Source organism: Phaethon lepturus, unplaced genomic scaffold, assembly GCF_000687285.1.
Source record: "Phaethon lepturus isolate BGI_N335 unplaced genomic scaffold, ASM68728v1 scaffold21665, whole genome shotgun sequence".
NCBI classification, from domain to species: Eukaryota; Metazoa; Chordata; class Aves; order Phaethontiformes; family Phaethontidae; genus Phaethon; species Phaethon lepturus.
The window spans coordinates 44,498-71,065 of NW_010541473.1; the positions used below are offsets into that span (position 1 = coordinate 44,498).

Genomic DNA, 26,568 nt, shown 5'->3' on the forward strand with positions numbered 1-26,568 from the left:
CTACAAAAAAAGAACCATAGCTACTGATAATCAAGGTGGCTTCTTTTGTTTTTGCTGGACCTTGAGTGTGCACCAACAGCAGTCAAAACTCTCCCTTTTGTACAGTTTTGTAGGTTACAAAAGGTGTTTGCTCTGTTGTTTTACTTCTTAAGAGCTAATACTCATTGCTAAGAAAGAGCAAGTAGTTAAGTGAGGCGCCAATTCTACTGTAGTTTTTCCTCTGAAAGGAAAAAATTGTAATATTTGTTTCCTGGGGTTTTTAACAATGAGGTATTTCATTTTTTGAAATATTTTCCTATTAGGCTCTCTGCTATAATAGGAGAACTGCGGGAGCACATCGCAATCATGCTGCAGTGACTAAGAGCAGAAATTCAGTCTTGTCACTGAGAGACCTTCTGTAAATGCCAACTCCTACACAATATTGCACACTGCAGATAGAGATGGATGCTGGCACCTTAATATAGGCTTTGTGCTACAATTCAGTCATTGAAATTCAAATTAGTGCAGGGGTGGAAGGCAGGAGAGTTTTAGCAAGATAAGAAAAAACTCTTCTACGTGCACTTTCAAAACTAAAGCAGTATTTTTTTCCAGCATGGAAAGGATGCAGGAAGGGAGGGGGAAAAGTTTCCTCCAAGTCTCTAAGGAAACTGGCTTACGTACCACAACACCCGACATGAAGCGTTGGAGAGATTCTAGTGCAGACATGGAGGTAGTTACCAATATGGTTTGTCCCTAAAGGCAGGAGACTTAAAAGACAAGGTCACTGACTACTATTTTAATTTGACAAATTATTTTCAAGGCCATGCAACTAAACACCAAAGCAAAGACAACACCATATAATGTTATCTGCTGGGTCTTCACACTCGTGCTGTACCCTAACTTCATGAAAAGAGGAACCAGACAGCAGTGACAGATGTTCTCTCCTCATTCACATTTATACTACAGCTGCCAAACATTACAGCAAAGTTCAGCTGCCACAAAACCAGGTTTTGGGGTTTGCTGTGGTTCCCTCCCCTGGCTTTTTCTTTTCCTTCAAGCTATTTCCACCACAGAAACGGATCATCATAGACCGGAGTGTTGTCACACTGCATTTGTCCTCGTCAATATCTGATTTACCTTCTTCTGGCCCTGCAGAAGCACCTTCAGAAAGCATACCCTGCAGTTCACCACCTTCAGAGGTGTTTTCCAGACCACCTGACTGTGCTCCTTCTGTACGACATCCTTTAGAGTTTGATCTTAAGAAAGAATTTTGGAGAAATACAAAAACCTACATTAGAAATTCAGCTTTAATCCAACTATGGAAACAAATCCTTTTCGTGCCACATCTTGTTTTACTCATTGTTTAATTCTCTTGCATAACCAATTAAAATTCCAGCTTTGATTGATTTAGAAATATTTAAAATCTTAAAAAAAATAAAACTGGAAAGGTTTATGATGAGTATTTTCCAAAAATGTTGGCTCCTGCTATTTAGGAAAAAAAAACAAACCAAAACAAAACACCAACAAGCAACTGAGTACTCCACCGCACTTAGCTTAGTTAGCCAACAGGGAGTTATGAAATTGCTGAAAAGTAGAGTCACAGTGAAAAATATTGTCTTAAATGAGGAAATCAAAAGTGGTAACTTTCAGTTAGAGAATATTTTGCAAGGAATACTGTGAAAAACAGACTAGGCCTGCCTTTCAAATCAAAGTTTCAGACTACATCCACAGCTGATCAAAATGAAAGAAAAAAATAATTAAAAAAAAACAATTACCTGTAACCTAGCTATAAAACCGAAAATTGATATCCAGAGGGAAGAGCAGCAACCAAGTAAACTTCAAAGTAATTTCTCTTCTGTGCTACAAGCACCTGGTTTTAGTAGATTGGTGTGTTTTCTTTCTAGATCAAGGGAAGGTGGGGGAGGAGATAACAAGAGTTGAAGAATAAAACCCTTACCCTAGAGCACCAACTTTTCTGGTCTTCTCTACAGCAGCTAGGCCATTTAAGCCAGAAACTCCCACATCAGAATCTGCACCTTCACAAGGTCTTTCCTCTGGCTTAGGCAGTGCCTCAGAAGCATTGCTGTTAGCCAGTGGCCTGGGAGAGTGATGCCGACTACTCAACTTTGAACTCCCAATGCCACCTGAGAAAAGAGGGAGGGAAACTTAAAGCCTTATTTCAAAGGACTAAACATCCAGTTGTTTTACATCACGAGTTTGGCTCCAAACACATGTATGCAGAAGCACACCTTCCCCACCCTCACCCTTTAAAACTTTACATTTTCAAGTCAACGTACGGGCAACACATACCATTTGATATCCACTCTCTAAAAACACAGAGCTTCTGTTTCAGCTGCCATTTCTGATGGGAGACTTGGGTAAGTACAGATTAATCCTTTCCCATCTTGTGTAGTTAAAACTTATCTCCTAGTAGCACAAACACCCTCTACACTGTCGTTCTTCCCAGCTATAGATCCCAGCAGTCGTTTGGCTGCAGGAAGGTCGAGAGTTGGACAAGGGTGACACTGGGCACAAAGGTTACAGTTACACTGTGTAATGATTTGATGGTGTTTTCCAGTTTCTCACCCAAGCCTTCTCTCTCTATTCAGCATTATAAGAAAACATTGCAATACTCCATTCCTTCTCTAACACTTGAGAGGGGCAAAATACCAATTCCTGTGTTAGGTATTTAATTTCATTAACGCTTAAGGAAGGGCATCGTAAAACTCAGGAGCGGCAATATCATACAATTCTCTCAGCACATGTATCCGGAGTTTTCTTGAATTCCCCTCAAGTCAAATCACAATTTAAGCCTGGGTCAGTGCTTTTTGATCTATGAGTTTCACTATAAAGTTAGTTCCTGAAATATCTTCAGAGAGACCAGAAGTAACACATCAGAACGTATATATGTGTGTGACAAGTCAACTGTGTGGCACTGTTTCACAGCAGATCAGCTATGAGAGGTACAATAAAGGTAACTAGCGTTGAGAAAGGATCCAGTCAAGTGCCAGGGCAACTTCAGTTACCAGTAAAAGACTTCTTGAGAAGCTTTTGTACAACAAATGCTAAGATCACACCAGTAAAGATGACCTTGTTTACCTTCAGAAGTTTGACTGTCTCCCTTTAAACGAAGATTACTGTCCCCACAGTCCATAGCTCTTCGCAAAGACAGACTACCTGCTGCTCCAGAGCGAATAGGTTTGGGTGAATTACTTTTCTTACTTGCGGCTGCAAAAATATTTTAAGATGTGACAAGCGTTCAGTCAAACTGCTGCAGTATTCTGTCTTTACACTTGTTTTAAGCAAAGTTAAGCTCCGTATTAGTTTCATTGCTCATTAATTCCCAATCCTGCACAAAACTCCTTCCACACCCTTCCTGTCAAAGACATGGGCTGGAGGGAAGCTTAGCTAATTATGGATGCGGCCAAGACTACACAAATAATGTTCGCTTGCCTTACTCCAAGACATCCTTCAGAAAGCCATCATCCAGATTCCTTCAGCCATGATGAAAGCGTGAAGGGTAAGGATAGCCAAAACCATCCCTTCAGCTCTTGAATTCAAAGTCCAACGTAACAGAGAACCTCGAAAGCAAGAGTGAAAGGCAGGTTATGGGACTCACATTGTTTACCACTTCCCAAATGAACCATTCTCTGAGCACGTGCCAGTGTGGATCCTGCTACAGAAACTACTCTAGGTAGAGGAATGGAGGAATAGTAACTGGAAAAGCAAAACAAGTCCTGCAGTCACCACACCCCATAAAGGTGGGGGATCTAGGCTTCAATGCAAGTCAGGAGGTTGCTCCTCCTGCTTTACAGAGCACTGCACCATTCCTCTCCTTCCAATGCAGAATGAAGCGACTGCCCAGTGACTTTGTAACCTTTGAGGGATGAGGCATTTTCTCAGGAAAGAGGTGGTATTAAAAACCACACAACACAGAAAAGCTAGCACTTCATTGGAAGTGGCTTGATCCTTCCATGGCTTCTTTATGGCACAATTCAGGGCTCCAAACTTTAACACAACTCTTTCTCTTAATGTGCACCATGAGGGAAGAAATTCTCTGCTCTGTGGAAGTGATGAAATGCAAAACAGACCTTTGCTGGAGTTGCAAGAGCCCCGTTTTGCAGGTCAGTATTCAAAGGGACGTAGAGGAATAGAACTATTCTACTGTTTCTTTAGTCCACTCATGTTTATAATATATTTCTTGCTCATCTTGGCTCCAAAACACAAGCAATAACTTGAATGAAAACCCAGAAGGCTGGAAAATCATCTCTCCCAGGCAACAGGGAAGTGAGAGAGGATTAACAATCAGTGCTTTTATTCAGGATCATAAGCAACAAAGCACTTGCACAGCCTTCATGCTGGTATCCAAAAGATTCCACATTGGCTTACCAGTGCTGCCACAGGACTTGGTGACAGCACCTGAACAGACTGATACACAGGCACCTCTTTGAAAGAAGTCACCTTTCAAAAGGCAAAGTCTCTCCAGACAGAACCTTGGCTTACTTGAATTTTGGACTAAAGTATAGCAAGTCTGGCATTTTTAAATTTTGTTCACTGGCAAGCATCATTAAACATCCAAGTTCAGAGGGATCAGATGCAGAGCAGCAGTCAACAAGAAGTGACCTTCAGCTAAGGATCAGTTCGATGGATTAAACTTCAAAACATTCTCACTGCGTTAGGTGTGTTACTGGTTGGGGAGCAAGAGTTTTGGTGCTTTTTACCAAGAAGGGCTGAAACCAGTTTCAGTAACATTTACTTACTCGAAGGCAGTGCAGGTTTTATGTTTCTGGATTGTTACAGCTGAACTAAAGTATAAGTAACTACAAAAGGTCTATTTCCAGATGCCTGGATATATAAACCACCTATACAACTGACATCTGTAAAAACAACATTTAAATACCCCCTTTCCAATGTACTTACAATTCCTTATGTAACAACTGGTAACTGAAGACTTGGTCAGTAGTTCCATTCCTATTTCTTGTAGCTTGCTGCAGCTTTCTGTTCCACAGGCAGCTAAAGCACCTTGCTCAATGGAGAAGAAGCTGGGCTGTCCATCACATGAGCCAGCATTGCTGCTTCTCACTTCTGAAAGCTGGTTTTTTACATCAGACATTTTGCTTCGAACTTCAGCCATCTGAGTTTTAAGTCTTTTCAGCATCTTCAAGTCAGGTGGCACGCGCCACATTGCCTGGTGTCGCCGCTGATCTCGATCTTTTAGAGAATAGGATGATGCTTTTACCAAAGGAAAAGTTAAAGAACAACAACAGGTAAGTAAAACTGTTCTCAAATACAGACAGACATCTATTTTTAACAGCTATAACAATTCTACCTTTTGCCCTGCTATAAAAGTGAGGGACAGAGACACATTCTTCTGTACTGGTATGGCACTGGAATACTTAGGCTGCAAGCTCTGCACAGCTACTGGGACAGCAGATTGTCAGTCTCTGCCTGCCATGGAAGAAGGCCCCAAAACTTGCTCCCTGGAAGAAGCAAGGCTCCCAATACTACTGCATGAATTCTGATGACACCTGAGCTACTACTCTATATTGCCAGACAAGCCCAAGTTCAACAAGCCTGGTTGCCAGTGTATGTCAAATTTGTTACATGTTTTTATACAATTTGTTGAGTGTGTATACAAGGTTCTCATACCACCAACATATCATGGTAACACACAGGACTCAAAGAAATACGAAACTAGGGAAGGAATTCCCTTAAGTACCTAAGACTAGAAGTTCAGATCGAGGAGCCAGAGCAAGCCTACATGCTGCTCAGCCACAATTAGATCAACTTTGATGTCTATTTGAAGCATTATAAATTCTAAAAGTGCTTCACTGCAAATTCAGCTGTTCAGAACTGTAAAGCCAAGTGGCTCTTGGAAATCTTCACCTTAGGAGGTGAAGTTTGGCAAACTCCAAATACAACAGCAGCCTTCTCTTCGTTGACTGACTTGAATAAGCTCTGGGAACAGTCAAATCTTAAGGGAACCTCAGCAAGACAGATAATTTCAGCTGTGTACCCAGTAGCTAAAGATGACCAGAAAGCCACCCAACGCAACAGGAGAGCTTAATCTTTCTCGAGTAGCACAGCACAAAGTGCAATGCCCTCCCTTAAGGTCCTTTTGTCTAGGCCGTTTTCCAGGCAAAACAGTGCTGAGTCTTACAGTTCATGTGCTGCCTCCCCTTTTCATACTTATTGATGTGAATTCCATTTTTGGAAATATGGGTTACAGTCAGCTGAAAATTCATCTGACTGTTTATGTGACGACATTTAAAAAGCTAATCATTAAGGAACAAATAGTTTGGGCTAGCTTTCAGATTCAATAACACCCATGTCATTGCTGCAGCAAAAGCAAGCATTTATTTGTAGCAAATGGACCGTTATTTCTCTTCTGTTCTATTAACTCACCAAATGGTTGTTTCAGAATGACCTGAAGTAAGAATTTGCGGTAGTGGGCCAGCTAGCTCCAAATAAGTGTTAATCGTGACAGTGTATTATTAAGGTTTGATTTAATTTTAATTCTGCACTAAAAAAAAACAAACCCAAGAGAAATGAGCAACCTTAAGTAATAGTCATGGGTATAAGAATTGCCAGCTATCTTGCTTCTGCTGCACATGAAGTTAATTGCTGGTTTTGGTTGAAGGGCCCCAGCTGAACCACAAATACTCTTCCAAGTCTTCAATTATTTAAATACCATCACTATTTTTTCCTCCTGCCATTTTGATCTATTTTTCTTCCACAAGTGCTTACATGTGCTTTTCCAGCACTACACACATTTTTCTAGTTCTGTTTTAAATGTCTTTTTCATACAAAAGTAGATTCCAGGATTTCTTTTCGTTAGGATACACTGTGCTCCTAGTACTCTCAGCCACTAAGTGTGCAAACTGTGTGAAGTGAGAGGTGTAACTGCTTCCTCAACAGATAGCCGGTTTATGTTGTGCTGTCTCTCAGTGCTAACCCCTTCCAGAAAAGGGCCTTTGAATAAGCTCTGGGAACACATTCATCTCCCACAGTCGTAGTCAAAGAAACTGCATAAACTGTATCTCTACAGTGTTGCTACACAAAACAGCCAGCCAGTTCAGCCACCTCCCCCAAGAAAGGAGAAGACCCTCCTCCATGCACACTTCAGTTTTCATTTGAGTCATCCGGCATTCTCAAGCTGAGGTCAACCACTAAGACAAAGGATGTGTCAGAGCAGGCAGTACGATGCAGCATACTGATGAGCACAGATGAGGATACGGAAGTTTAGCTGTCAGTGAAAAGGACTGCCCGCCACCCGCTTTTCCCCCTCCCCTCCTCAAACCTGCTTCTAACTCTGGGACTGCACTTTCAGAGACACTTCCAGGTTGCAATTAAATCATCCGATATGGGATGTACAATTACCTCTGTTCTGCAGAAGAGAGGCAGGTGGACGTGGCTGAAGGCCCCAAAGGTTTTCCATACCATTTCTGTCTTTTAGATCCAACAAGTGGATTAAAATTAAGGGATCTATATCTAGTAAGCTGCTACTGGCTGTTGAGCCTAGGGCACTTCCTCCCCGCCTTGAAGGTCTTCCGCTTGCACTGGTGTAGCCATGGCTAGTGCCTAAGGAAGAGTTACAGGGGAAAAGTGCACACATACATGACACAGGTGATGCATTATTCCCCATAAAAACAGAGTTCTACAAGCAGAGGAAAACATTCCAAGAAATTTAACAAAACATCAGTACTATTTCATGGATTTATGGATTCTGAAAGCAATTGGATATGCTTCTAACTAGAAGTTTAAGCCAAAAGGCACCAGAGGGGAAAAAAAAGAAAAAAGGTTTTAACTTCGTATCTTTTATGTAAATCTCTTAATAAATAGATTGGTAAACAACTCAATACAAAGAGCATTTATTCTGAAGAACTGCACATAAACTTCCTAGGTTCTCCCCGCTAATTAGCTTAAGGGGGTGATCTTCAGTTGAGCTCCGCTCTGTGTTATCATCTTCCCATTACATAGTGGCCAAAGCACTCAAAAGATGAAGAGAGTCTTCAGAGAAAATAGTTAGATCTGCGAGATTAAAATTGTACAGTTTAGTAGAACTCCCAACAGAGAGGTGACACTGCTAACATTCAGACTGCAAAACGGTGCAAGCAGGTAAATGCAAGAGGCTCAAGTGAAGAGGCTGTGTCAGCTTTTATAAACGCCGTTAAAAATACTTTCTAAAAGCTCCTAAATGCTGTTTCTACAGCCACTGTGCTCCTACTCTAAAGGCTCTCCTTTCAGAAGAAATCAGATGTGTCCCTCGACTTCCTAGCTCACGAGGAATTTTCAAGTTGTTTTGAAACAGCAGCTAAAAGCAGAAGAGTTAAGGAATTCTGTCTTTCAAGCACTAGCAGACTCCCACGGCAGCCTAAATGCCACTTCTGCTATCTTTGCCATGAATAAATACACCTATATTCAATATGCATGTATTTCTTTCAGAATCTTACTAACCTACGGCTAGTTTGGGCTATAATAATCTGTAGGCAGCACGAGATCTTAGACCACCTTTTCATTGTTGTCTTTAAAATGTATTTCTGCTTGTAAGGATTCTTTACTTCATTCTCTCCACGTACTTCAGGTTTTACAGCGCACTAAAAACCCAAGTGAATGTGTCACATGTTCAGAGGCCACACAGGAAAGCGTAAAAACTTCTTGTCAGTCTCATTTTGATCGGAATGAAGGGGTTTCAAAGCAGCAGAAAAGCCTCCCTTCAAACTTATGTATCATTTTTAAACAAGCACATTCAGAAGATTCCCCACCTTTTTTTCCTCAAATCAATGAAATGTTTCTGCCACACTGCAATAATCAGTACAAACCACATGATGCAGCATTTCCAAAAATAGAAATGCCTGCAGAACATGCAGCTTGGTGTTGCTTCCAAGAAGAACAGGGGAAGGAATCCCGCAGCATTTTGCATATATGGGAATTCTGAAGGCTGTTTTTCCTACCTGATGTGCCAGGAGTAGCAGCGGTTGCTGCATCCTCCATGAGATCTCCTTCTTCCAACTCCATATTACTGCTATATTCCACGTCATTTTCTCCAGACCTTAGGGGAGGATTGGGGCAGAAAAAGGAGAATACTATTATTAGCTTCTGTCAGCTCCTGCTAAACGTTATGGCACATACTATTTATAGTGCTTCATGTTGGTTTCAAGGTATTTTCTGCATTCCAACTACATAAACTGAACAAATCAAATTGTGTTGACTGACTCGCTAACCAAGAGTCCAAAAGTTCCATACGTTATCTAGACTGTAAAATATGATCCTGCAGACTTCTATATTTGTATGTGTTACAACACATTCTCATGTTTTAATGAAGATTCTAGGATTTGACATCATCTCAGCTAAGAACCTTAAATTCTCTAGTTTAAGCAACTGTCCTTATTATCACTCTCCTACTACTCCAACACTTCCTAATACCAAACCTCTCTTTCATTACAGTGTAAAAACAGATTTCTTCATAGTGGTTTTTCGGGAAAGAACTTTCACACACTATCACTTGTCAAAAACAAAATACAACACTGAAGTAAATTAAGAGATGAGAAAGATAAGAACTAGCTGACTGAAAAGTCACTGTTTAGTGTTAACTGTATCAGTTCCAGCTCATGTTGTTTCCAGTACAGGAAACTCCCGTCACATTGCACTGGAATCCGCACCGCCCCCACCCATTGTGATATAGCAAATGAATCCGTTTCCACTGGAATTAGGATGATTGGAAAGGCATTTTAAGTTACTTACATAGTTTCTTCATCAATGTCATTTTCTTCGGTGTTACTAGTTGCTGTCGAACTAGCTGAAGAGCTGCTACCATCAAGGTGGTTCACCTCATCTTCTCCAGGAAGATCTATATCCAGGTCACCATCAGAAAGCTCGTGCTACAGGAAAAATAGAACAAGTTTTCATAAAAAGAAACGTTTCAGTTGCACTTCGATGCATTCACCAAAAGCTATGAACAGAAACTCTCTCCATAGAGTATCACACTATCATACAGGAGTTAGGAGGGTCTCAAAGCACAATAAAAGCTGGTAACTAACAAGTTGGGATTTTTCAGCTGCAACTTGGGAAACTTTTTTGTGGTGGCATCTATTAGCTCTCTTCCGGAACATCTCTCTAGTGTCATCCATCTCTCACTGCTAGCTCTCAAGTGTCTCCTATTTCCACATATAGGAGAATAAACCAAGTTTACCATGCACAAGTTCACCTATGTTTCTTCTGCTATCCTATCATAAAAAGCTACACATAAACAAAGAGGCAGGAAAACAACAATTCCTACATTAAAGTCTTCATGCTGAATCTTTTCTTCCTCCTCTTCCTTGTTATCTCGCATCAATCCTGGAGCAGCAACATTTTCAAGCAGTACATCAGTGCTTTGTCCAGATTTCTTTGATCTTGTTTCTGGACCATCATCATTCTGGGGACTAAGATGTGTGTCTGGAGGTGAAATGCCTCGTGATTTCTGAGTCCGGGAAAGTTCAATTGCAAGCCTCTTTGATATTAGAAGGATACACAAAAGCATGTATAGAAGATGACAACAAAGCATCATTATCAAATCACGTAAGTTTGCTGACTTGCATATATACTATTGTAATAATGCAAATACCAAACCACCAATAGCAACTCAGGTAAACACAACTGTCAAACATTAACTTTCTAAGCTAAAATGGGTAATTACTGGTCAGTAAGAGGTGATTTTACATTAATATACATCCCACTTACTTCTTTAAGGTTATTTATTTGTTGGATATAACTTGTCTGAGCTGCTTCCAATTGAGCAATGTACCAGTGTTGATCTCGACACTTTTGGAAGAAGGTTGGTGAGCGCACTTGGAACCTTCAAAGCAACATTTGAAACGTTTTGTTGTTTTGTGTTTTTCCAGTTTGGTGTCGTCCCCCCCTGCCCCAAATCTGAAAAGCCCTGCATAAGAACATCATCCAACCTGAAATGTAGTGATGAAATAAACTTAACAGACAACATGTACCTCTATACTCAGTATCCTGAATGCACTGAAGGGCAACAGTAAGTGTTTTGTAGGAGAGGCAGTTACCTTCACAAACCAACACTAACAAAATTAACACACTACAAAGCATTTAACAGGAGGAAGAGCAGGACTATACAGAGAACATCTGAAGTAGATGAAGAAACTTCTATATTTTGTCACAATATTAAGACTTCCATCGCCAGCGTTAGTTCTCTTACATTACAGACTTCCTTCATTCTCAAAGCCTCCTATGCCCTCTATAACTGTTTCTAAAGAAGGGGAGAAAACACTCATTTCCTTTACTATAGTTAGCTACAGATCTCCAACCCAGGCATGTTCGCGTCAAGCATAGCTACTTCTCAAAATCGATGTACTTAAAGTTTCCACAACTCCCTTCAGCACATTTTCTTCTTTAAATCTTATGACAGTGAAATCCATTTACGACAAAACACATCACAATTATTCTAAATTCAACTACTTAATTATTTCCTATTTTGGCAATAAGTGTGACATTTTGTGAAATGATAGCAGAAAGGAGCCCCAGTAACTTGTTTTCCTTACCTCAGGATCACAGTGTCATTTTGCCTGTTTAAATAGCCTTCATTGGCCAGCAAGTCTAAACGAAAGAATCTGTTGTAACCCCAGCATTCTCCAACTTCAAAATCGGAGGCAAACTCTCGAATTATGTTTTTAGTGGGATCATTGGTGGACTGGTGAACCATTTCTACGCGGTACTCGTACCTAGGCAGGGCAAGATCATGGGTATTAATACCAAAACAAAGAGATGACAGAATTGCTGAATGCATCAAGTTTCAGAACTGCACTTCCTGGGAGGCTTGCATGCCCAGCTGAAGAGATGATTCGGTCTTAAAATGTTACTGAACACTTACATAAACAGTACAAGGGGGAAGAAAGTAGTAACAGGGAGTAGAGTGGTAAACCAACTCTAGGATTAGAGACTAGGAGACAGATACTCTCACTGTTTGTTTTTTCAGTTAGCTTTTTATCTCAAGAGAGCCATCAAGTTAACAACTTTAAAACATTACCTTTGGGCACAACTGCAAGCTCAATGGACAACAGAAGTCCCACTACTCTTTTCAAGAGGGCTCTGCATCAGTCTCTAGCAACACTACAGAACTTGAGGTCATTCTTTGCAAACCTCTCCAGATGCTTTGCCAATAGGAAGGAAGAATGGTTGCCCCTACTACAGGTTTGCTTACTTGGATGTCTCTGGCAATCCAGCTGACAGCTCCAAGAACACAGACAGGTAGTAGCCCCGTACTACTCCATTTCCATCCTTGAAACAAACAAAATAGAGATATAAATTAAATGAAGAAAGCAAAAAACCAGAAAAAACCCAACCTAAACCAACAACACAACTCACTATACCCTTGAAGCTTAGAAAACAGCTTAAATCAATAAAAAATTTGCAGCAGTAGTCTTTGTATGCTACAGTTTTGATTTTTAGTCTTTTGTGACTAGAACTCTTAAGGTAACTCAAGCCAACATGGAGTTTGCATCTGGAAGCACATATGCAGTCTAGTATTGGTATCTCAGATCTAAAACTCAAACCAGAGCTTTAATTACTCTATTAACATTTTAGGGGTTCAATTAAGTGGAAGACTGACTAGACAAACACTTATCAATATATCACAAAAACGTTTATTTAACATATAGAAAAAGCAATGAAAAAGCTTATAAAATCTACTTAGCAGTTTATTACAATCAAATTCTTCTCAAACTCCCAACATGAAAACACCTCAGGTTAAACATTAGTTCTGAAATATTTTACATACAGCTGCATTTCAAAGCCACTTAGTTTTTGAAAGAAGAGCAATTTCTTGAGAAAAAACATGCAACATGAAAAAGTTAGGTCAGTTAACTGAGAAACAATATTAGAATCACCAGAAATCAAGAAAAACCATGGCAAAACCTCCATCGCACTCACCTTAAATCAAGCATGAAGAATGGCTCAACTTGAATCCTCTAGGTTGAAGAAACATTTCAACTTACCATTTAAAAAATAAGTTTCAATGCCTTCTGACAGCACATCTTTTACGTAGTCAACCCTGAATTTACAATAGTCTGAAAACTTACACAGGGGTCCACCTCTGCACTGCAAGAGTACAATTCTGTGCCCCATAAGCCAAATATGTGAGCTTATCAGATTAGTCCAGTTCTCTGAAGATGCCATGCAAATCACTAACAAAACAAAACTTGTACTTCACCACCAAACACATATTTCTCCAAACACAGCTGTAGTAGCAGCCAGAGCTTCCTGGAAGCACTGACCAGAACAACGGACTGTAAAAAGATCACACTTGTGAGTTAGCATTCCAACACTGACAAAAATATAGATTCAGAAATCTGAATATTCAGCCCACTGAAAGGACATTGGTACAACACACGTTTTAATGTCAGCATCTGAGAACTGAATGCACAGTAAAACAGATTCCCCATCAACTAATACCTTGTCCTCCTCCCAACTTCCCAAATAAGTATTATTCATAAACATAAATATGGTAAGCTATTCTATACCACAGTTCTGCAAGAAACACCTGCAAAAACCACTCAGACAAAAAGGGTAAAAATATCTACTAAAGTTCCTACAGCATATTTGTAAGATCCATTTTTAATTGCTTTTAAATTAACCAGATTAACTAGAGTGAGAATATCCATGCTGGTTATCCAGAGGCAGGGAGGAAATACTCCAACAATTGATGATCAACTCTGCAACCTTATTACATTCTTTTCATTCAGCTTTTTATATACAACATGAGAAGAAACTAACTGATATTTCCTTACAAGAGAAGCGTATGAATGCTGGTTAAGTGTTTGGGATGGGACAAGAACTCTAGTTGAAAATATTACTCACTGGATAAACTTTCAACCTCCAGCAAAGTCCTGACACTTGAAGAGGTGGACTGTAAACAGGATCTGCTCGCTGACGCAACGTACTATTAAGAAAGGAGGAAAAGAACATTTGTTATGAGGACAAAGCAAAACCCTCCACGAAACAGTAAGCTATATATACACTTGCACTCTGACACTCCAGAGCCATCCTTCTTGCTGCACACAGCATGCAGCAGCATGAGGCCCATGCAAAATGTTAAGTGTCCATACAAACACATGTAGTCCTTGCAAAATAATCCGATCTTTTTAAAAAAGAAAAAGTAGTTTGCCTTTATCACAGAAAAACTTTTTAGTTAACAGTTTAGCTAGGGTTAATTGTTGTCCACCCAGTAAACAAGAGATTTTTGATTGAATACCTATAGCTTATAGGAATTAGTTCATATCTAACAGTTCTCTGTAGAGACAATTCTGTTTTTTTAAAGAACAGTACTCATGTACAGAAGAAACAGAAAAAGCTTCCTGATATTCACGGTAATTTAAGATACATTCTTACCTGAAGTTTTCCAAAACAAAAGTAGTTGAGTCATAGGCTGGAACCAATTCACTGGGGAGGGGTGGAAAAAAAAAAATATATATTTGAGTTGAATAACATGACATGAAGAATCCCGACTTTTAGAATCTTTAGAAGCACTTAGGATGGTTTAAGTCACCAGAGCCACTGAAATTCACCAGGTTATAACACTGGGTTATTTCAGCAGTTCTGAAAATTCCATTTATAAGCCTTCTCCCCAGTACCTCTCCACGTGGTATCACACAATAAAACAATTTTATGTTAGGAAGAGAACAGCAACCAGAATATTTAAGAGGATTTTCCCTTTTACCTGTGACGGCTAATAATCTCTTAATAGCATGATTTTTTAACAGAAGACTCCTTGGTAGTTCTAGAAAGGAAGAAACTCTTTCATGGCTAAAAGTACAAAGCTTAAATGGTTTGTGTTTCAGAGCAGGAGATACCTTTCTGCCATTGGAAAAAATGAATATTCAGATCTAAACTCTCCTCAGAGAGGATTTAATTATTTTTTTTCAGAAAAACATGCCAGGACAATCGTTTTGAGATTGCATTTAAAAGCAAGCCAAACTGACTCTTGCTAGAGGACACAAAATGATTTGAGGAATTCTTTTAAAAATTCTCCTACTTTCAATTTTTTGGAGACACTTTTCAGCCAGCTAGCCTAAACTTTCAACAGACTTCCTCAGACCCAGCATTAGCAGCACTCTCTTTATGAAGAAACGTGTTATGAAGCGATTTTGGCTATATAGTCTGAATTAAGGTGACCTGCAGAGGCATCTCCTGAGAGCTTTGCAATTATATGCTGAATGACCCAATAATAAGAGAAAAAGGACAAATCAGTAAACTAAGTGTAAAAAAGAAAAAAATTGTCAGCTGGAACCCACTGTCCTGACTCCCCAGCAAGGACTACAGACATAAAATCAGCCCTGCTGGAACAGAAAAGCCTACTTGTGGCATAGGTTACTAAGAGGAGTAAGTTAAGTAGTTTGTCATTTTCAGTGTGTGGACCCAAAATCATTTTTGTGGACCCAAATTCAGTTATTTATTTATATTAGACATTTAACATAGACATGGCCAGAATCACATTATCCCACAGATTACCATTCCTCATACAGCTGAGAAGTACAACTCCCCTTTGCTATCGGTGGGTATCAGGAAAGCTCTCCAGCAACCTACTCATCAGTTGCCCATCATCCACTCTTTCAAACCCGCATCTTAAAATCCAGTGGTAGTCTCCTGTCCTACTGTAACAAAAGGCTGACACACATAAGAATACATCTACCTCCCAGACTCACTGAACATCCTCCTCCATACAGTGGTACAATAAAATGGGAAAGAGATACTCTCCTCTAAGTTACTTTAAGCATTTTTAACAAACAAACCAAACCTTCATAAGACAACTTTCATGTTCAAACTACGATAGAAGGGAAAGGCAGTGCTTACCTCGTGAAGTCTGGGGGGACAGGAGTAGTGACAAACGAGGCCATAGGCTTCCGATGAACTTGCTGGAACATCATCAGGATCTCTGAACTTTTGGATATCAACTCACTCTTACTGCACGATCGTAACTATATGGGGGAAAACAAACAAGAAAAAAATCCTTATGTCACTAGTAGAAACCATAGATTTTGACCACTTTTGTTTTTAAAAAATAAATTGCATGTCTGCCACAGCTTCAGAAAGATTATCCACAACACAATGTAAAATGAAGCTTGGAGGTTGGTGATTTTGTTTTTTCTTCCCCATTTGTTTGGGTTTCATTTCCTTTGAAACGGTCAGCTCTTAAGACTAAGAATTTGCCTACGATAGCAAATGCTGACGTGTTACAAAATTTCTGTTAGGAAATTAAAATAGATTTTCTATTTCTGTCTTACTCCAAAATTTGTGCAACCCATTTGGGAAGTCCCAAATATTTAAAACTCTGTCAAATTCTACAATGAAAGTTACAGCAGCTACCATGTACTTCACTTACGTTAAACTTATTTATATGTAAAATGTCTGATTAATACCATGTCACACCTGTTACTATGTCTACACAGCAATAACAAGGTAAATCAATCTGGAAAGGACACTTAGATATTGGGATAATTTGCTCAAATACATCCCACCACAGTGATACAAGCTCCTGTGACATTAGACAGTTATTTTACATTTCAGTTATTACTTCCCTGCTGTATTGCCAAGCACTGTACTTTTTTTGTTCATCCAAATTTGAACAAAAAGTCTCTATTGTATTAAATAGCAGGCTAAAAACCTCACTTCAATCCACTTCATTCGAGAGATCTTACAAAGCCAGTGTAATAACAAAAGTCTTTTCAAAATCTGGGGAAAAAAAAAATCTAATCTTACATATTCCTTGAATAATAGTAATAATAGTACAGCTAGTACTGTATTTTCTAAACCTCCTTACTAAAGGAGACAAATCTACTCTGCTTCTTATTTATACTTTAAGTATGGGAAAAACATATCTTAGACTTACAGTTCAAACTTTCTGTCACGCTTAAGTGAGACGAATACGTACATTTTAAAAATTCACATTTTTTGCTATGAGTTCTTCAAATAATTCTATTACTTTCACAAAAAGAATATGAAATTTAAAGCCTGTCTTGACAAAGACATACATGGCGACAACTTTAAACAAGCAGTAGAGACCTACACAGTTGCCAGATATCTGCATCTTCTAGTTGTGGTGGGGTTTTTTTTGTTTGTTTGTTTTTTGGGGTTTTTTTTAGTTAGTAAGCTTGTCCTCCTATTTTGGAGGGAGGAGAGGTCATGCCTCACTAGCACCAATTTGTTATTATTTTAATTTTTTTTTTTCTGCAAAAGATAAACTGATCTGCAAAGTTCCATATGCACTGCTATTCAGGATTTAGAAGATCCCCGTTTGGTCTGCAACATAAGTAATTTCTGAATGATTGATACACAGAGAGCTCTTAGCAAACAGACAAAAAAAAATGTTAGTGCATGGTATGCAGGAGAACTCATCCTCCTGATATCATCGATTCATCAACGAAAACATTCCATCATAGGTATGAAATAATTAAGTGCAAAAAGAACATAATTGCTGATCAGGTCATGAAGGCAGCTTAGCATTCTTACTGAATCAAAAGCAGAACAGGGAATGAAAAAGGAATACAGGACAAGAGGCATCAAAGAAGCTTAGTCCCCATCCCCAACCTAAAGTGTCAAATTCTGCTGAAAGATAATTACTGGATGCAGTAATGCTTCAAGGAAGAAAACCCTTCCATTTCCTCAGAGCAAGCAGAAATTGTTCAGGGCAATTACAATCAAGCTCTGCAGAACTTGAATATTTCATTTACAAAAGCTGAACATGTATAACTAGAAGCAAGATGAAAAAGTGATACCATGTCATCCTCTTGGAAAGAAAAGTGGACAGGAGTAAGAGAACTAGAACCAGTTCAACCTTCCTCAAAAGCACAAAAACAAACAGAATGTTTTTGCTTATTCTCCACTTCTAGCCACCACCATTCATACGCACTTAGATACCCTCAAGAAATAGCTCTATCCATCAATAGTTAAAAAAATAAATTAATTAAGAAAGGTCGACTAAGGAGGAAATCTATGTAACATAACATTTTAGCTCTTTTCATAATCACCTGATGTTCCACTTCTTGAAGGAGGGATTCCAGAAGTTCTGTTTCTTGAGTAAGTGATGTCTTTTGACCTGTTTAAAGAAAGGAAGACATGTATTAAAGATTCATATTCACTGGATTTTAAGAAATAGAGCTTTTTTTTTTTTTTTTAATCTGGAAGCTGCCCCAAAACCTACTAAGGTAAAGGATTTCTAAATATACCAAGGTTGATTGAGAAAGCATTTTAAAAGCAAGCCTACGTATTTAATTAGAGCTGTACTGAAGAACTCGCTTGAGGTTAAGACAGTAACAAAACATTCTTTGTGTCCCAGAAACGGCAGGTTTGCTGGTTTTGGGAGCTTTTTGGACAAAAAAAAAAAAAGGCAAGTTTGACTTCACTGAATTTGCTCTCATCCAGACAAGCCTCTCATATTAACTGGCACTTTTCTCCTAAAGTCTACCATTTCTCTTGGCTTTGAGGTTTAACTGGTTTCTTCTTAAAAAAGAACAAATAAGGTTTAAATGTGTTTGTGCATTTCAACTGGCATGAAGAACATAAGAAAAAACAAAAACACAAAGTCACATTAGTATGTTTTCTACCATAGGGATTTACTTTGTGTCCATCATACATTACATACCTGAAGAGTGTTTGGCAGTTGTCAGAAAAAAGGTGTTACATAGCCAAAATGTTAACCTGCACATACAAATAATTAAGATGTTCTACCACAGCTTTAAGACTGATCTTTGATCAGCACCCACTAAAACAAATCTTGTGACTGACTACTGTATTTGGTATAGGTACAAAATATGTACGTATATATAAATCCCAGATTTAACTTAAAGCAAACATTTTAAGGTACTGACATGAATTTGAAGAGGAACTTGAAACATAGTTAATATACATTTACTATGTTGTTTTGTTTTTAATAGAAATGTACTAAGAGAATAAATGCCAGCATTATCAACACTAAGGACATTTTCCAAGCATGAACATTTCAGGGTTTCTTTGGGTGGGTGGCAGGGAGAGGGGGTGTGTGTGTGAAGATTTCAAGCATCGGAAATACATTTTTAGCACAGCTATTTTATTGCCTTTCTTTTATTTTTGAGACAAGCACATAGATACAAGCTCAAGGATCTATTTGTCCGTGTATTTTGATCTACAGGTTGTATACCTTGAAAAACTACAGTCGTAAGTATAATATTTCAAAAGTGTATGAAGAGGCTGATATCCCAAGAACATGTCACCTATAATATGTGCTCCTGCCAACGCACTCAGGCAAATGAAAGAAAGGCACATGGGAAAACCGAGGCAAAATTAGTTGAACAAAGCATGTAGAGTTATAGCCAACTGAGGAACATTCCATCCTTTTCACTGAAAGCTACTCTTAAGCTTACAGAAGCAACACTACTAAAAATTAATACCTGTAAGTGTATCACCTGCCTCCTGACCTCTATTTATACCAAAGGAGAGTCCCCAGTTAGCAAAAGTCTCAGGAACCAAACTAGCAGCTCCAATTCCAGACACCATGTTCTTCATTTGCAGACAAAGCTGCCTGTATACATGGACCTTAACTGTTGCTCACCAGACATCTCACATAGACTTCTAATTTTTTAGAATTAGATCAAAAGAGTATATATTACAAAGATGGACTTCTTGGCTAACACCAATGATGGTGCAAAAACAGTTTAGGTGAAAGGTACTAAACATCTTCCGATTAGATGGAAATGTTCTCCAAGTTATTATACAGGAATTTCTAATAGACGATAACCAGGTTACGTCTAACAACTTAAAACTATATCACAATAACTACATAATTAACTAAAAGCTTTGCTGGAGGTAGAAGTTTTCTGTCAACAGTTAACACTACAAAGTGTGTAAGGAGTCATACTCCCAGGGCAAGAAAGTTTCTCAACAGATTTACATGTTGTTAATATATTGCTCTACTCATAATAGATCAGGCAAATACCTACCCATTAATGTTATAAGCTTATTCTTCAGCTGCGTGTCTAACCGGGCAATCATCATCTCCACTGCATTTCTAATTTCCCGAACTCGTTCATCCTTCGCACTGCGCACTGCCTCCACATTCCTCTCCTAAAAGAGAGTTCAGGAGAAAATATGCACAAAAAGAAAGCCTTCACACTTTTGTGTGTTTCACTCATTTACACATTGGCTCCATTCTCTCAGCCCCCTGAAATGCCCAGGCCTCCCTGGAGTCTTCTCCAGCCCTATTTTACACAGCAGTGGGGTGGCGGGGGGGAGCAGAATCCTGGTCTTACTGAAGCTTGCATGCTTAGAATAAGAAAATAGGAATGTATTTTCAGATGAGCTGTCTTACAGGCTATTCCTGTTGGCAGTTGCAAGTATCCTTTGACTTTTACTGAATACCTAAGTGTGCCCTCTGGTGGGTGACCAAAGGTTAACAGTAGAGCCAAGCAACGTTTTCTCATTACATAGAGAATGGGGATTCTTCAGTATCGAATTTTGTAAATACGACCGCCAGTTTCTCTTCCGTAACTTGAGCAGCAGAAAAACGTTACCGTCTTGGTAACAAAAATAATTTGATAAAAATTGCACCCTTCGCCCTGGAAGGTGAAGGCCACCATCCTCTCAACATTTTACAAATAGTGACAAGTACTCCACTTGGTGATATAACAGTAACATTCGAGCTGAAGCAGAACTAAGCTACCACCGCATTTGGCAAACAACTACCTGAATAACAGCATAGACAAAAGCCAGACAGAACTTGTTAAAAACCCCAAAACTTATCTTATTTGTGTGGACACTACACAATAAATGTAACCACATTCAGCAGAACAAAAAAAAAAAAATTCTTCCTAGAACACAAGAAACTATATTGAATTGTTGGAGTTCCCACTGAAACTACCAAAGCTGAACATGTCGATATCTGGATGTCTAACACATTTACCCCATGGGGAAGAAAAAGGAGGCACACAAACTTCAAGTCTCTAACTGGTGAGCTGCTTTACAGCCCATCCTGTAGGCCCAAATATACTCATAATTTATTGTCCTACAGAAACAAAAATAACCTCCATCAGAATAAAGCATTTTTATACTACTTTAGCATGGCAGACTGCACTTTTGTAAGTGTTGACAAAAATACATCTTTCACAGAACTGCACAACTCCAGCTTTTAAATAGCATACACCAAAAGAAAAATTCCCTGTTAGCTAACTCACATCTTTTTCTGTGTGGCAACTACAAAGACAGTATTGAGAATATGTTGATCTTTCCACATTATATAAAAAGAGTATAGCTAAAAACTAAAAGCATCTCTGTGGTATAATATGATTACCTTCACAGAAGCAACAGCTTCTGAACAGGTACTGAGAACATCAGGAGCATATGAAACGGTGTACTATTTCCATTTCCAACTTTAAAGCTATCCTTTGACAATGGTGTACTACAGGAAAACTTAGCTTTATCTTGGATCAATTTCTTACCACTTCTTGCACCAAACTGATCAATTCCATGAGTCTTCTCCTAAGCTTTGCCACTTCTTCATTTACTTTTGTGACATGTTGCTCATAGATTTCTGCCAGTGGCTTAAAAGTATGTCCTCCATGCTGTTAAAAAAAAGAAGTGTGTGTGTGTGGAGAATAATAGAGCATCCCATTTTAACGTCATTCCATTCCTATTAAACTACTGAAAGAAAGGAGAAGAAAGCCTCCTACTGTATCACTCATTTTGGAAAAGTTCCAAAGCAGATTGTATGTAGGAAGTCTGTCTTTCACTTCCCTCCATAAGAAGCCATGAATTTGGCTTTCATACCATCAAAGCTTCCTGTCAAGAGTTATTTGAAGTCTCAATAGTCCTTGAAAAATAAACTGCTTCATTCACTGTGCAACTGACAAGTCAAATAAACATAGAAGGGTTAGGTTTTTTCTAAAATTATTATTATTAAAACACCCTTCCCAAACAAAGGCAGCACATGGTTAACCACCTACATTCCAAACAATAACAGCAGTCTCCTCAAGATATTCAACTGAAAGGATAACAAAGTGTGGTGAATTGTGCTGTGAACAGCGTTATCTATATGCTCTGAGAAAGACTTCTTCCTTTGCCCATAAAATTCTCAGCACCATCTACAGTTTGTCCAAGACATCATGAAGTTTTTGACAAGGAAGGTAATTCTGACCTCCTTTCAGCAAAAAATTCAACTTGCTTCTCTAGCTATAAACAGAAGGTATCACCTTTCACAACCAATGCTCACATTCAATTATAAATAAGCACACAACTACAGTACTTGCATAGCAATTTGATAGCCGTAACAGCTTCATAGCATTTCTATTTCTTCAAACCGCTGTCAAACACAATGCTTGCAGTCTCTTATTGTAACATACCACGTGCACGTAAGAAAGTCTCTTCTTACCATTCCTCCCCAAAGCGCACACTGGTGGCAGATACACTTCTTACAGGTCCAGCAGAAAACACTGAGCTTTTCATGATGATTTTCACACCTTAAACGAAAAAATACATATATCAGCAGCAGAAAATAGCTGTGAATTTTCTGCAAACTCAATTTAACATTTCCACTTGTTTTGCTACCCGATACTGAAAGTAAAGAACAAAGCATAGTTTTGCAACAATACTACTTATACTCAGTGAAAAACTTTTGTTAAATAAATGTTGCTCTTAGTATTCTCTCAGGAAGTTATTTCAGAGAGATAGAAAGAAAGTACATTACCAAAACTGGATTTCTACCCAGCAGATAAAGAATATCATCAATGAACCAAGCTCGGAATTCCAGCAGTTAATACTTCATATTATTAAAACCCTAATCAAATGCAACCTAAAGTAACCACAGAGCTATGGCTCATAAGCTTTTTGGACAAACCGATCTTTGTCATTTCTTAATATTTCAGGAACAGCATCAATCAAAAAACCGAGCACAGACCAGGCCAGACCTCCAATACGTTCCTCTCCCTTCCCCTGCCATTAGGATTCAGGAACTTGGGGAGGAAGCAGGTATAGAAGACATAGTTAGTCCCTGTTCACTTCTCAATGCTTCTTCTCACACTTTTCTCCTCCACATCTCCAGAATATATCCTAAAGCACATAATAGCATTGGTAATGGGATAAAACCAGGAGAAAAGCCTGCTGAGAAAGTACTGACAGTTCTTGCTGGGAAAAGAATATATCAGAAAATACAGGAGGCTCCAAAGACAAGGAAGGAGAATGAACAGCAGTAACATGACAGATATAGCGATAGTAGTGCTTTCTGTGGAACTTCATATATTTTCTTTGATCTCAAACTGGTTTATCAATTACATTTTCACAAGGGACTAGAAGACATCTTCTCAGAAGAGCTTCTCTGCTTTTATGTGCAGAGATACCAAATCAGCGCCCACAGTCTTAATGCGACTGCTAAATGAGCAAGCCATTGAGAGAAGACTTATTTCAGATGTATGGTCACTAAGAAGGGCTAAAAGCCCTAAAGAAGTATTGCTACCCTTCATGTTTCCCATATCTCTCATTTTAAATATATTGAGTCAAACCAGAAATAGTAGCTTTCCAGGCAAAGACACTGAAGAGCTTTCCTCATTCCATTAAGTATGACAGAAATAAACTCCAACTTCTAGTCAGACAGTGAGCACAATTCAACTTTTAAGTAAGTAAAAGTTATCAGCTTGTTTCCCGATTTTAATAATGAGCTGAAATTAAAAGCCTCACAGAAGCACCCATAGAAGGCAAACCGCAAAACGCTTTATGTGAAGAATGCTCCATTTACTTGTCTTTTTCATTTTCTTCATGCTTTGTGAGATTGCACAGCTGAAGTGTATCAAGCTGTTGTGTGACCTCTTCTGCCCAACGACAGTTTACAAGCTCTCGTAGCTGCAGCGGGGCTCTGCAAGAAGCATTGCTAGAGTTAGAGCAAGAACTCAGCTCCAGGAGCTGAAAGAGAAGCACTAAAGTGAATTCAGTTCATCAATTCTACGCTATCAGAAAAGTCACAGGCAAAAAGCTGAAGTTGTACTAGTTACTGGGAGAGAGTGGTGGTGTAATGTTTAAAGCCAATTTGCCCATTTGGGGGCTGTCGGAAGGCAGGAGCCACAATGAACCACCCCACACCCACATACAGAATAGCTATATGGGGAACCCAAGAACTATTTCCAGATTTCTTGATAGGCCCTGGATAACGCTGGGCAAATAATTTCATTTCTCAGTACTTCTTCAATTTCTCCCATTACTGAACTATCTCCTTTGTAAGACATAGATATATTTACCTCCTTACAAGCATTTTTGAGCTATTGATCAAATACTTTAAAAGCTGAATATTAAAAAAGTTCTGCAGAAATGGTTGGTTAGTTGTTTTTAAATACTTCCCTTTGGGGAAAAAAAAAATATGCTACCTTCCAATTTTTGGTCTATCAAGAACTAGAATTGCTAGGTACTCAAGAACCAGATGTGCTACAGGGTACCAGGGCTTGAGGGGATGGGGTGGGGCATTGCATTAAAAAAAACGCAAAACAAACCACAAACAACACATTGTAGCTCCTTCTCAGACAAACCTGCAACACATAAGGTAAATCTCACAAATTATAGGTATAAAGAAAAGCATACTATCGGTCCGAAAACTGAAGTTTTTGGTCTCCTGACTCTTGCAAGAATAATGTAAAGACTTCTAAGGGGAATACCATCTAGTTACTGTTATTACACCAACTACATGCACTGAAAACAGCAGCATAACAGAGGAAGAACAAAGATCTTGGCTTAGCTCGTCATAAAAACTAGAACACATTTTAGAATAAGTATTACACCAGGGTAAATTTTTATAGTAACAGCAGGCAGGTCTCAAAAAAAAAAAAAAAAAATCAAGCTTACAAATTTAGTGCAACCTGCACTGAAAAAAGACCGCTCTTAACAGGAAAGTACACCTAATTCCTGATAATTTATTTCAGATATTAAAAATATCTTACCTACAATGAGGGCACTGAGCTCTTTGTTCAGTCAGCCAACGCTATGAAGCGAAAAGGAAAAACATTTTTTGAAGAGACCATAAGGAAAGAACTGCAAGCAAGTACATTCTTTTCTTAGGAGTTACCTCCTTTTATTAGCCTTCTTGTTTCCCCCCCCGCCTTTTTTTCTTCTTTTACAGATTTGTAACTTAACTGTTCAATCACTTAGTCACAGAAGCTGCTATTTGTATCTTGGTTACAAAGCAACCACTTTTCTTTAGATGCCAAAGACACTTCAGTTAAAGTTATACAGAGAATTTTGAGGTACCAAATATTCCATTAGAAACCACACACCAGGCACAGACTTCCATAGTTATAGACTAAAGAGCATGTTTCAACAAAAGAAAGCAAAAGATACAGCAAGAATTTTTCAGTCTAAATTATTAGTCTTCAAGGTAACTTATTTCTTCCTCTCAAGCTATTTATACGCAAGTTAGATACCTGCAGTTCAATGACCAAATCCACAAGGACCCTTTGAATGTTTCTCTTCCAAAAAGCTCCAAAGACAAGTAGCTGAGGAAAGAACTTCATCTGCCCACTACAACTTACAATGTAAAAGCTCAGCGGTTGAAGGGCTTATATTTGTCAGCTCACTGCTACATTTAAAGATTCTCAGGAATAATCTCTCACCACCCAGCAACAATATGCCACCTTACATTCTTAATATGTAACACGAATCCTTCACCTATAGTTCTTGTCACAGCTTTCAAAGTGAATGACGATTGTCTGTTCCAATTTCTGGAAATGCTACCCCAGGTCTGAAAACCTCAGCCAAACCCTCTCCCACTGCGCTAAGACGTAACAGCATCTGGACTTGTGGTACATGTTGGTAACCATGACCTGAATAAATAAATTGAGGTATTTCAGATGCTGCTTCAGCCTGCTCTACCAGACTCCCCTGAGAAAGATGTAGCCCGTATCTGATCCTATCACACTAGTTTGATAAGCATCTCCAAGACGACAAGAGATGATGTTACGACATTCCAGTGCTCCATACTGACAAATGCAAAGTCAGCATTTGATTCCTGTCCCAACTTCTGTCTTCCATACAGGCATCACTGACTCTCAAAAGATGCTAAAGAAGGGATCATTATATGTCTGTTTCTTAAAAGCAATTATTCCAGGTAATCCCTATGATTAGCACTACTGAATGTAATGTACAGCCTGCCTAGTTTTTCCTCAGGATGTCATAAAAGATTTTGAAAGGGAAGCTAAAGAGCACAGAGCAGGAAAAAGGAATCCTTGGAACTCCAGGAGAAGGGGCAAGAAGGAAGGAAGAATAGTAGTTTTTAAGTTCATACATTTGCAAGAATAAACTATAATAAGCCAACTCACCCGAATACAACTGAAACAGCACAGTTTGGAGCAATGAGGACACAGACGTGCATCACGCAATTTCTCCATACAAATAAAACATCGGAATACTTCAGCAATGCTCTGCAAAGGGTAGATTATCGCTACTGTTAAGCCACATACTTCAAACATATCAGAGTCGCGTTTATTTTCCAGGCAGAGGGCCAGGTTTCATAAATGCAGTCCCATTCCAAACAGCTACAGATAGCTCATCTCAAAGCGAGATGCTAAGTCAAACACCATCGCTCTCCTC

The 26,568-nt window shown here is 38.9% G+C and overlaps 1 protein-coding gene across 1 annotated transcript in view; it reads right to left on the reverse strand.

Moving 5' to 3' along the window:
- TRIM37 (tripartite motif containing 37) overlaps positions 1-26,366 on the reverse strand; it is a 27,936-nt gene extending 1,570 nt beyond the window's left edge. The window contains exons 1-21 of the mRNA XM_010287752.1: positions 26,298-26,366; positions 24,924-24,964; positions 23,735-23,851; positions 22,376-22,463; positions 21,447-21,569; positions 19,953-20,076; positions 18,006-18,073; positions 15,832-15,956; positions 14,371-14,421; positions 13,840-13,921; positions 12,185-12,261; positions 11,526-11,705; positions 10,702-10,816; positions 10,259-10,471; positions 9,724-9,860; positions 8,934-9,031; positions 7,360-7,560; positions 4,900-5,211; positions 3,079-3,207; positions 1,937-2,123; positions 1,117-1,235 (exon numbers count right to left, since the gene is read on the reverse strand). Coding sequence (XP_010286054.1) covers positions 1,117-1,235; positions 1,937-2,123; positions 3,079-3,207; positions 4,900-5,211; positions 7,360-7,560; positions 8,934-9,031; positions 9,724-9,860; positions 10,259-10,471; positions 10,702-10,816; positions 11,526-11,705; positions 12,185-12,261; positions 13,840-13,921; positions 14,371-14,421; positions 15,832-15,956; positions 18,006-18,073; positions 19,953-20,076; positions 21,447-21,569; positions 22,376-22,463; positions 23,735-23,851; positions 24,924-24,964; positions 26,298-26,366 — 2,656 coding nt within the window. The remainder of the gene's footprint in view (positions 1-1,116; positions 1,236-1,936; positions 2,124-3,078; positions 3,208-4,899; positions 5,212-7,359; positions 7,561-8,933; positions 9,032-9,723; positions 9,861-10,258; positions 10,472-10,701; positions 10,817-11,525; positions 11,706-12,184; positions 12,262-13,839; positions 13,922-14,370; positions 14,422-15,831; positions 15,957-18,005; positions 18,074-19,952; positions 20,077-21,446; positions 21,570-22,375; positions 22,464-23,734; positions 23,852-24,923; positions 24,965-26,297) is intronic.
- Between the last annotated feature and the right edge of the window lie 202 nt (positions 26,367-26,568).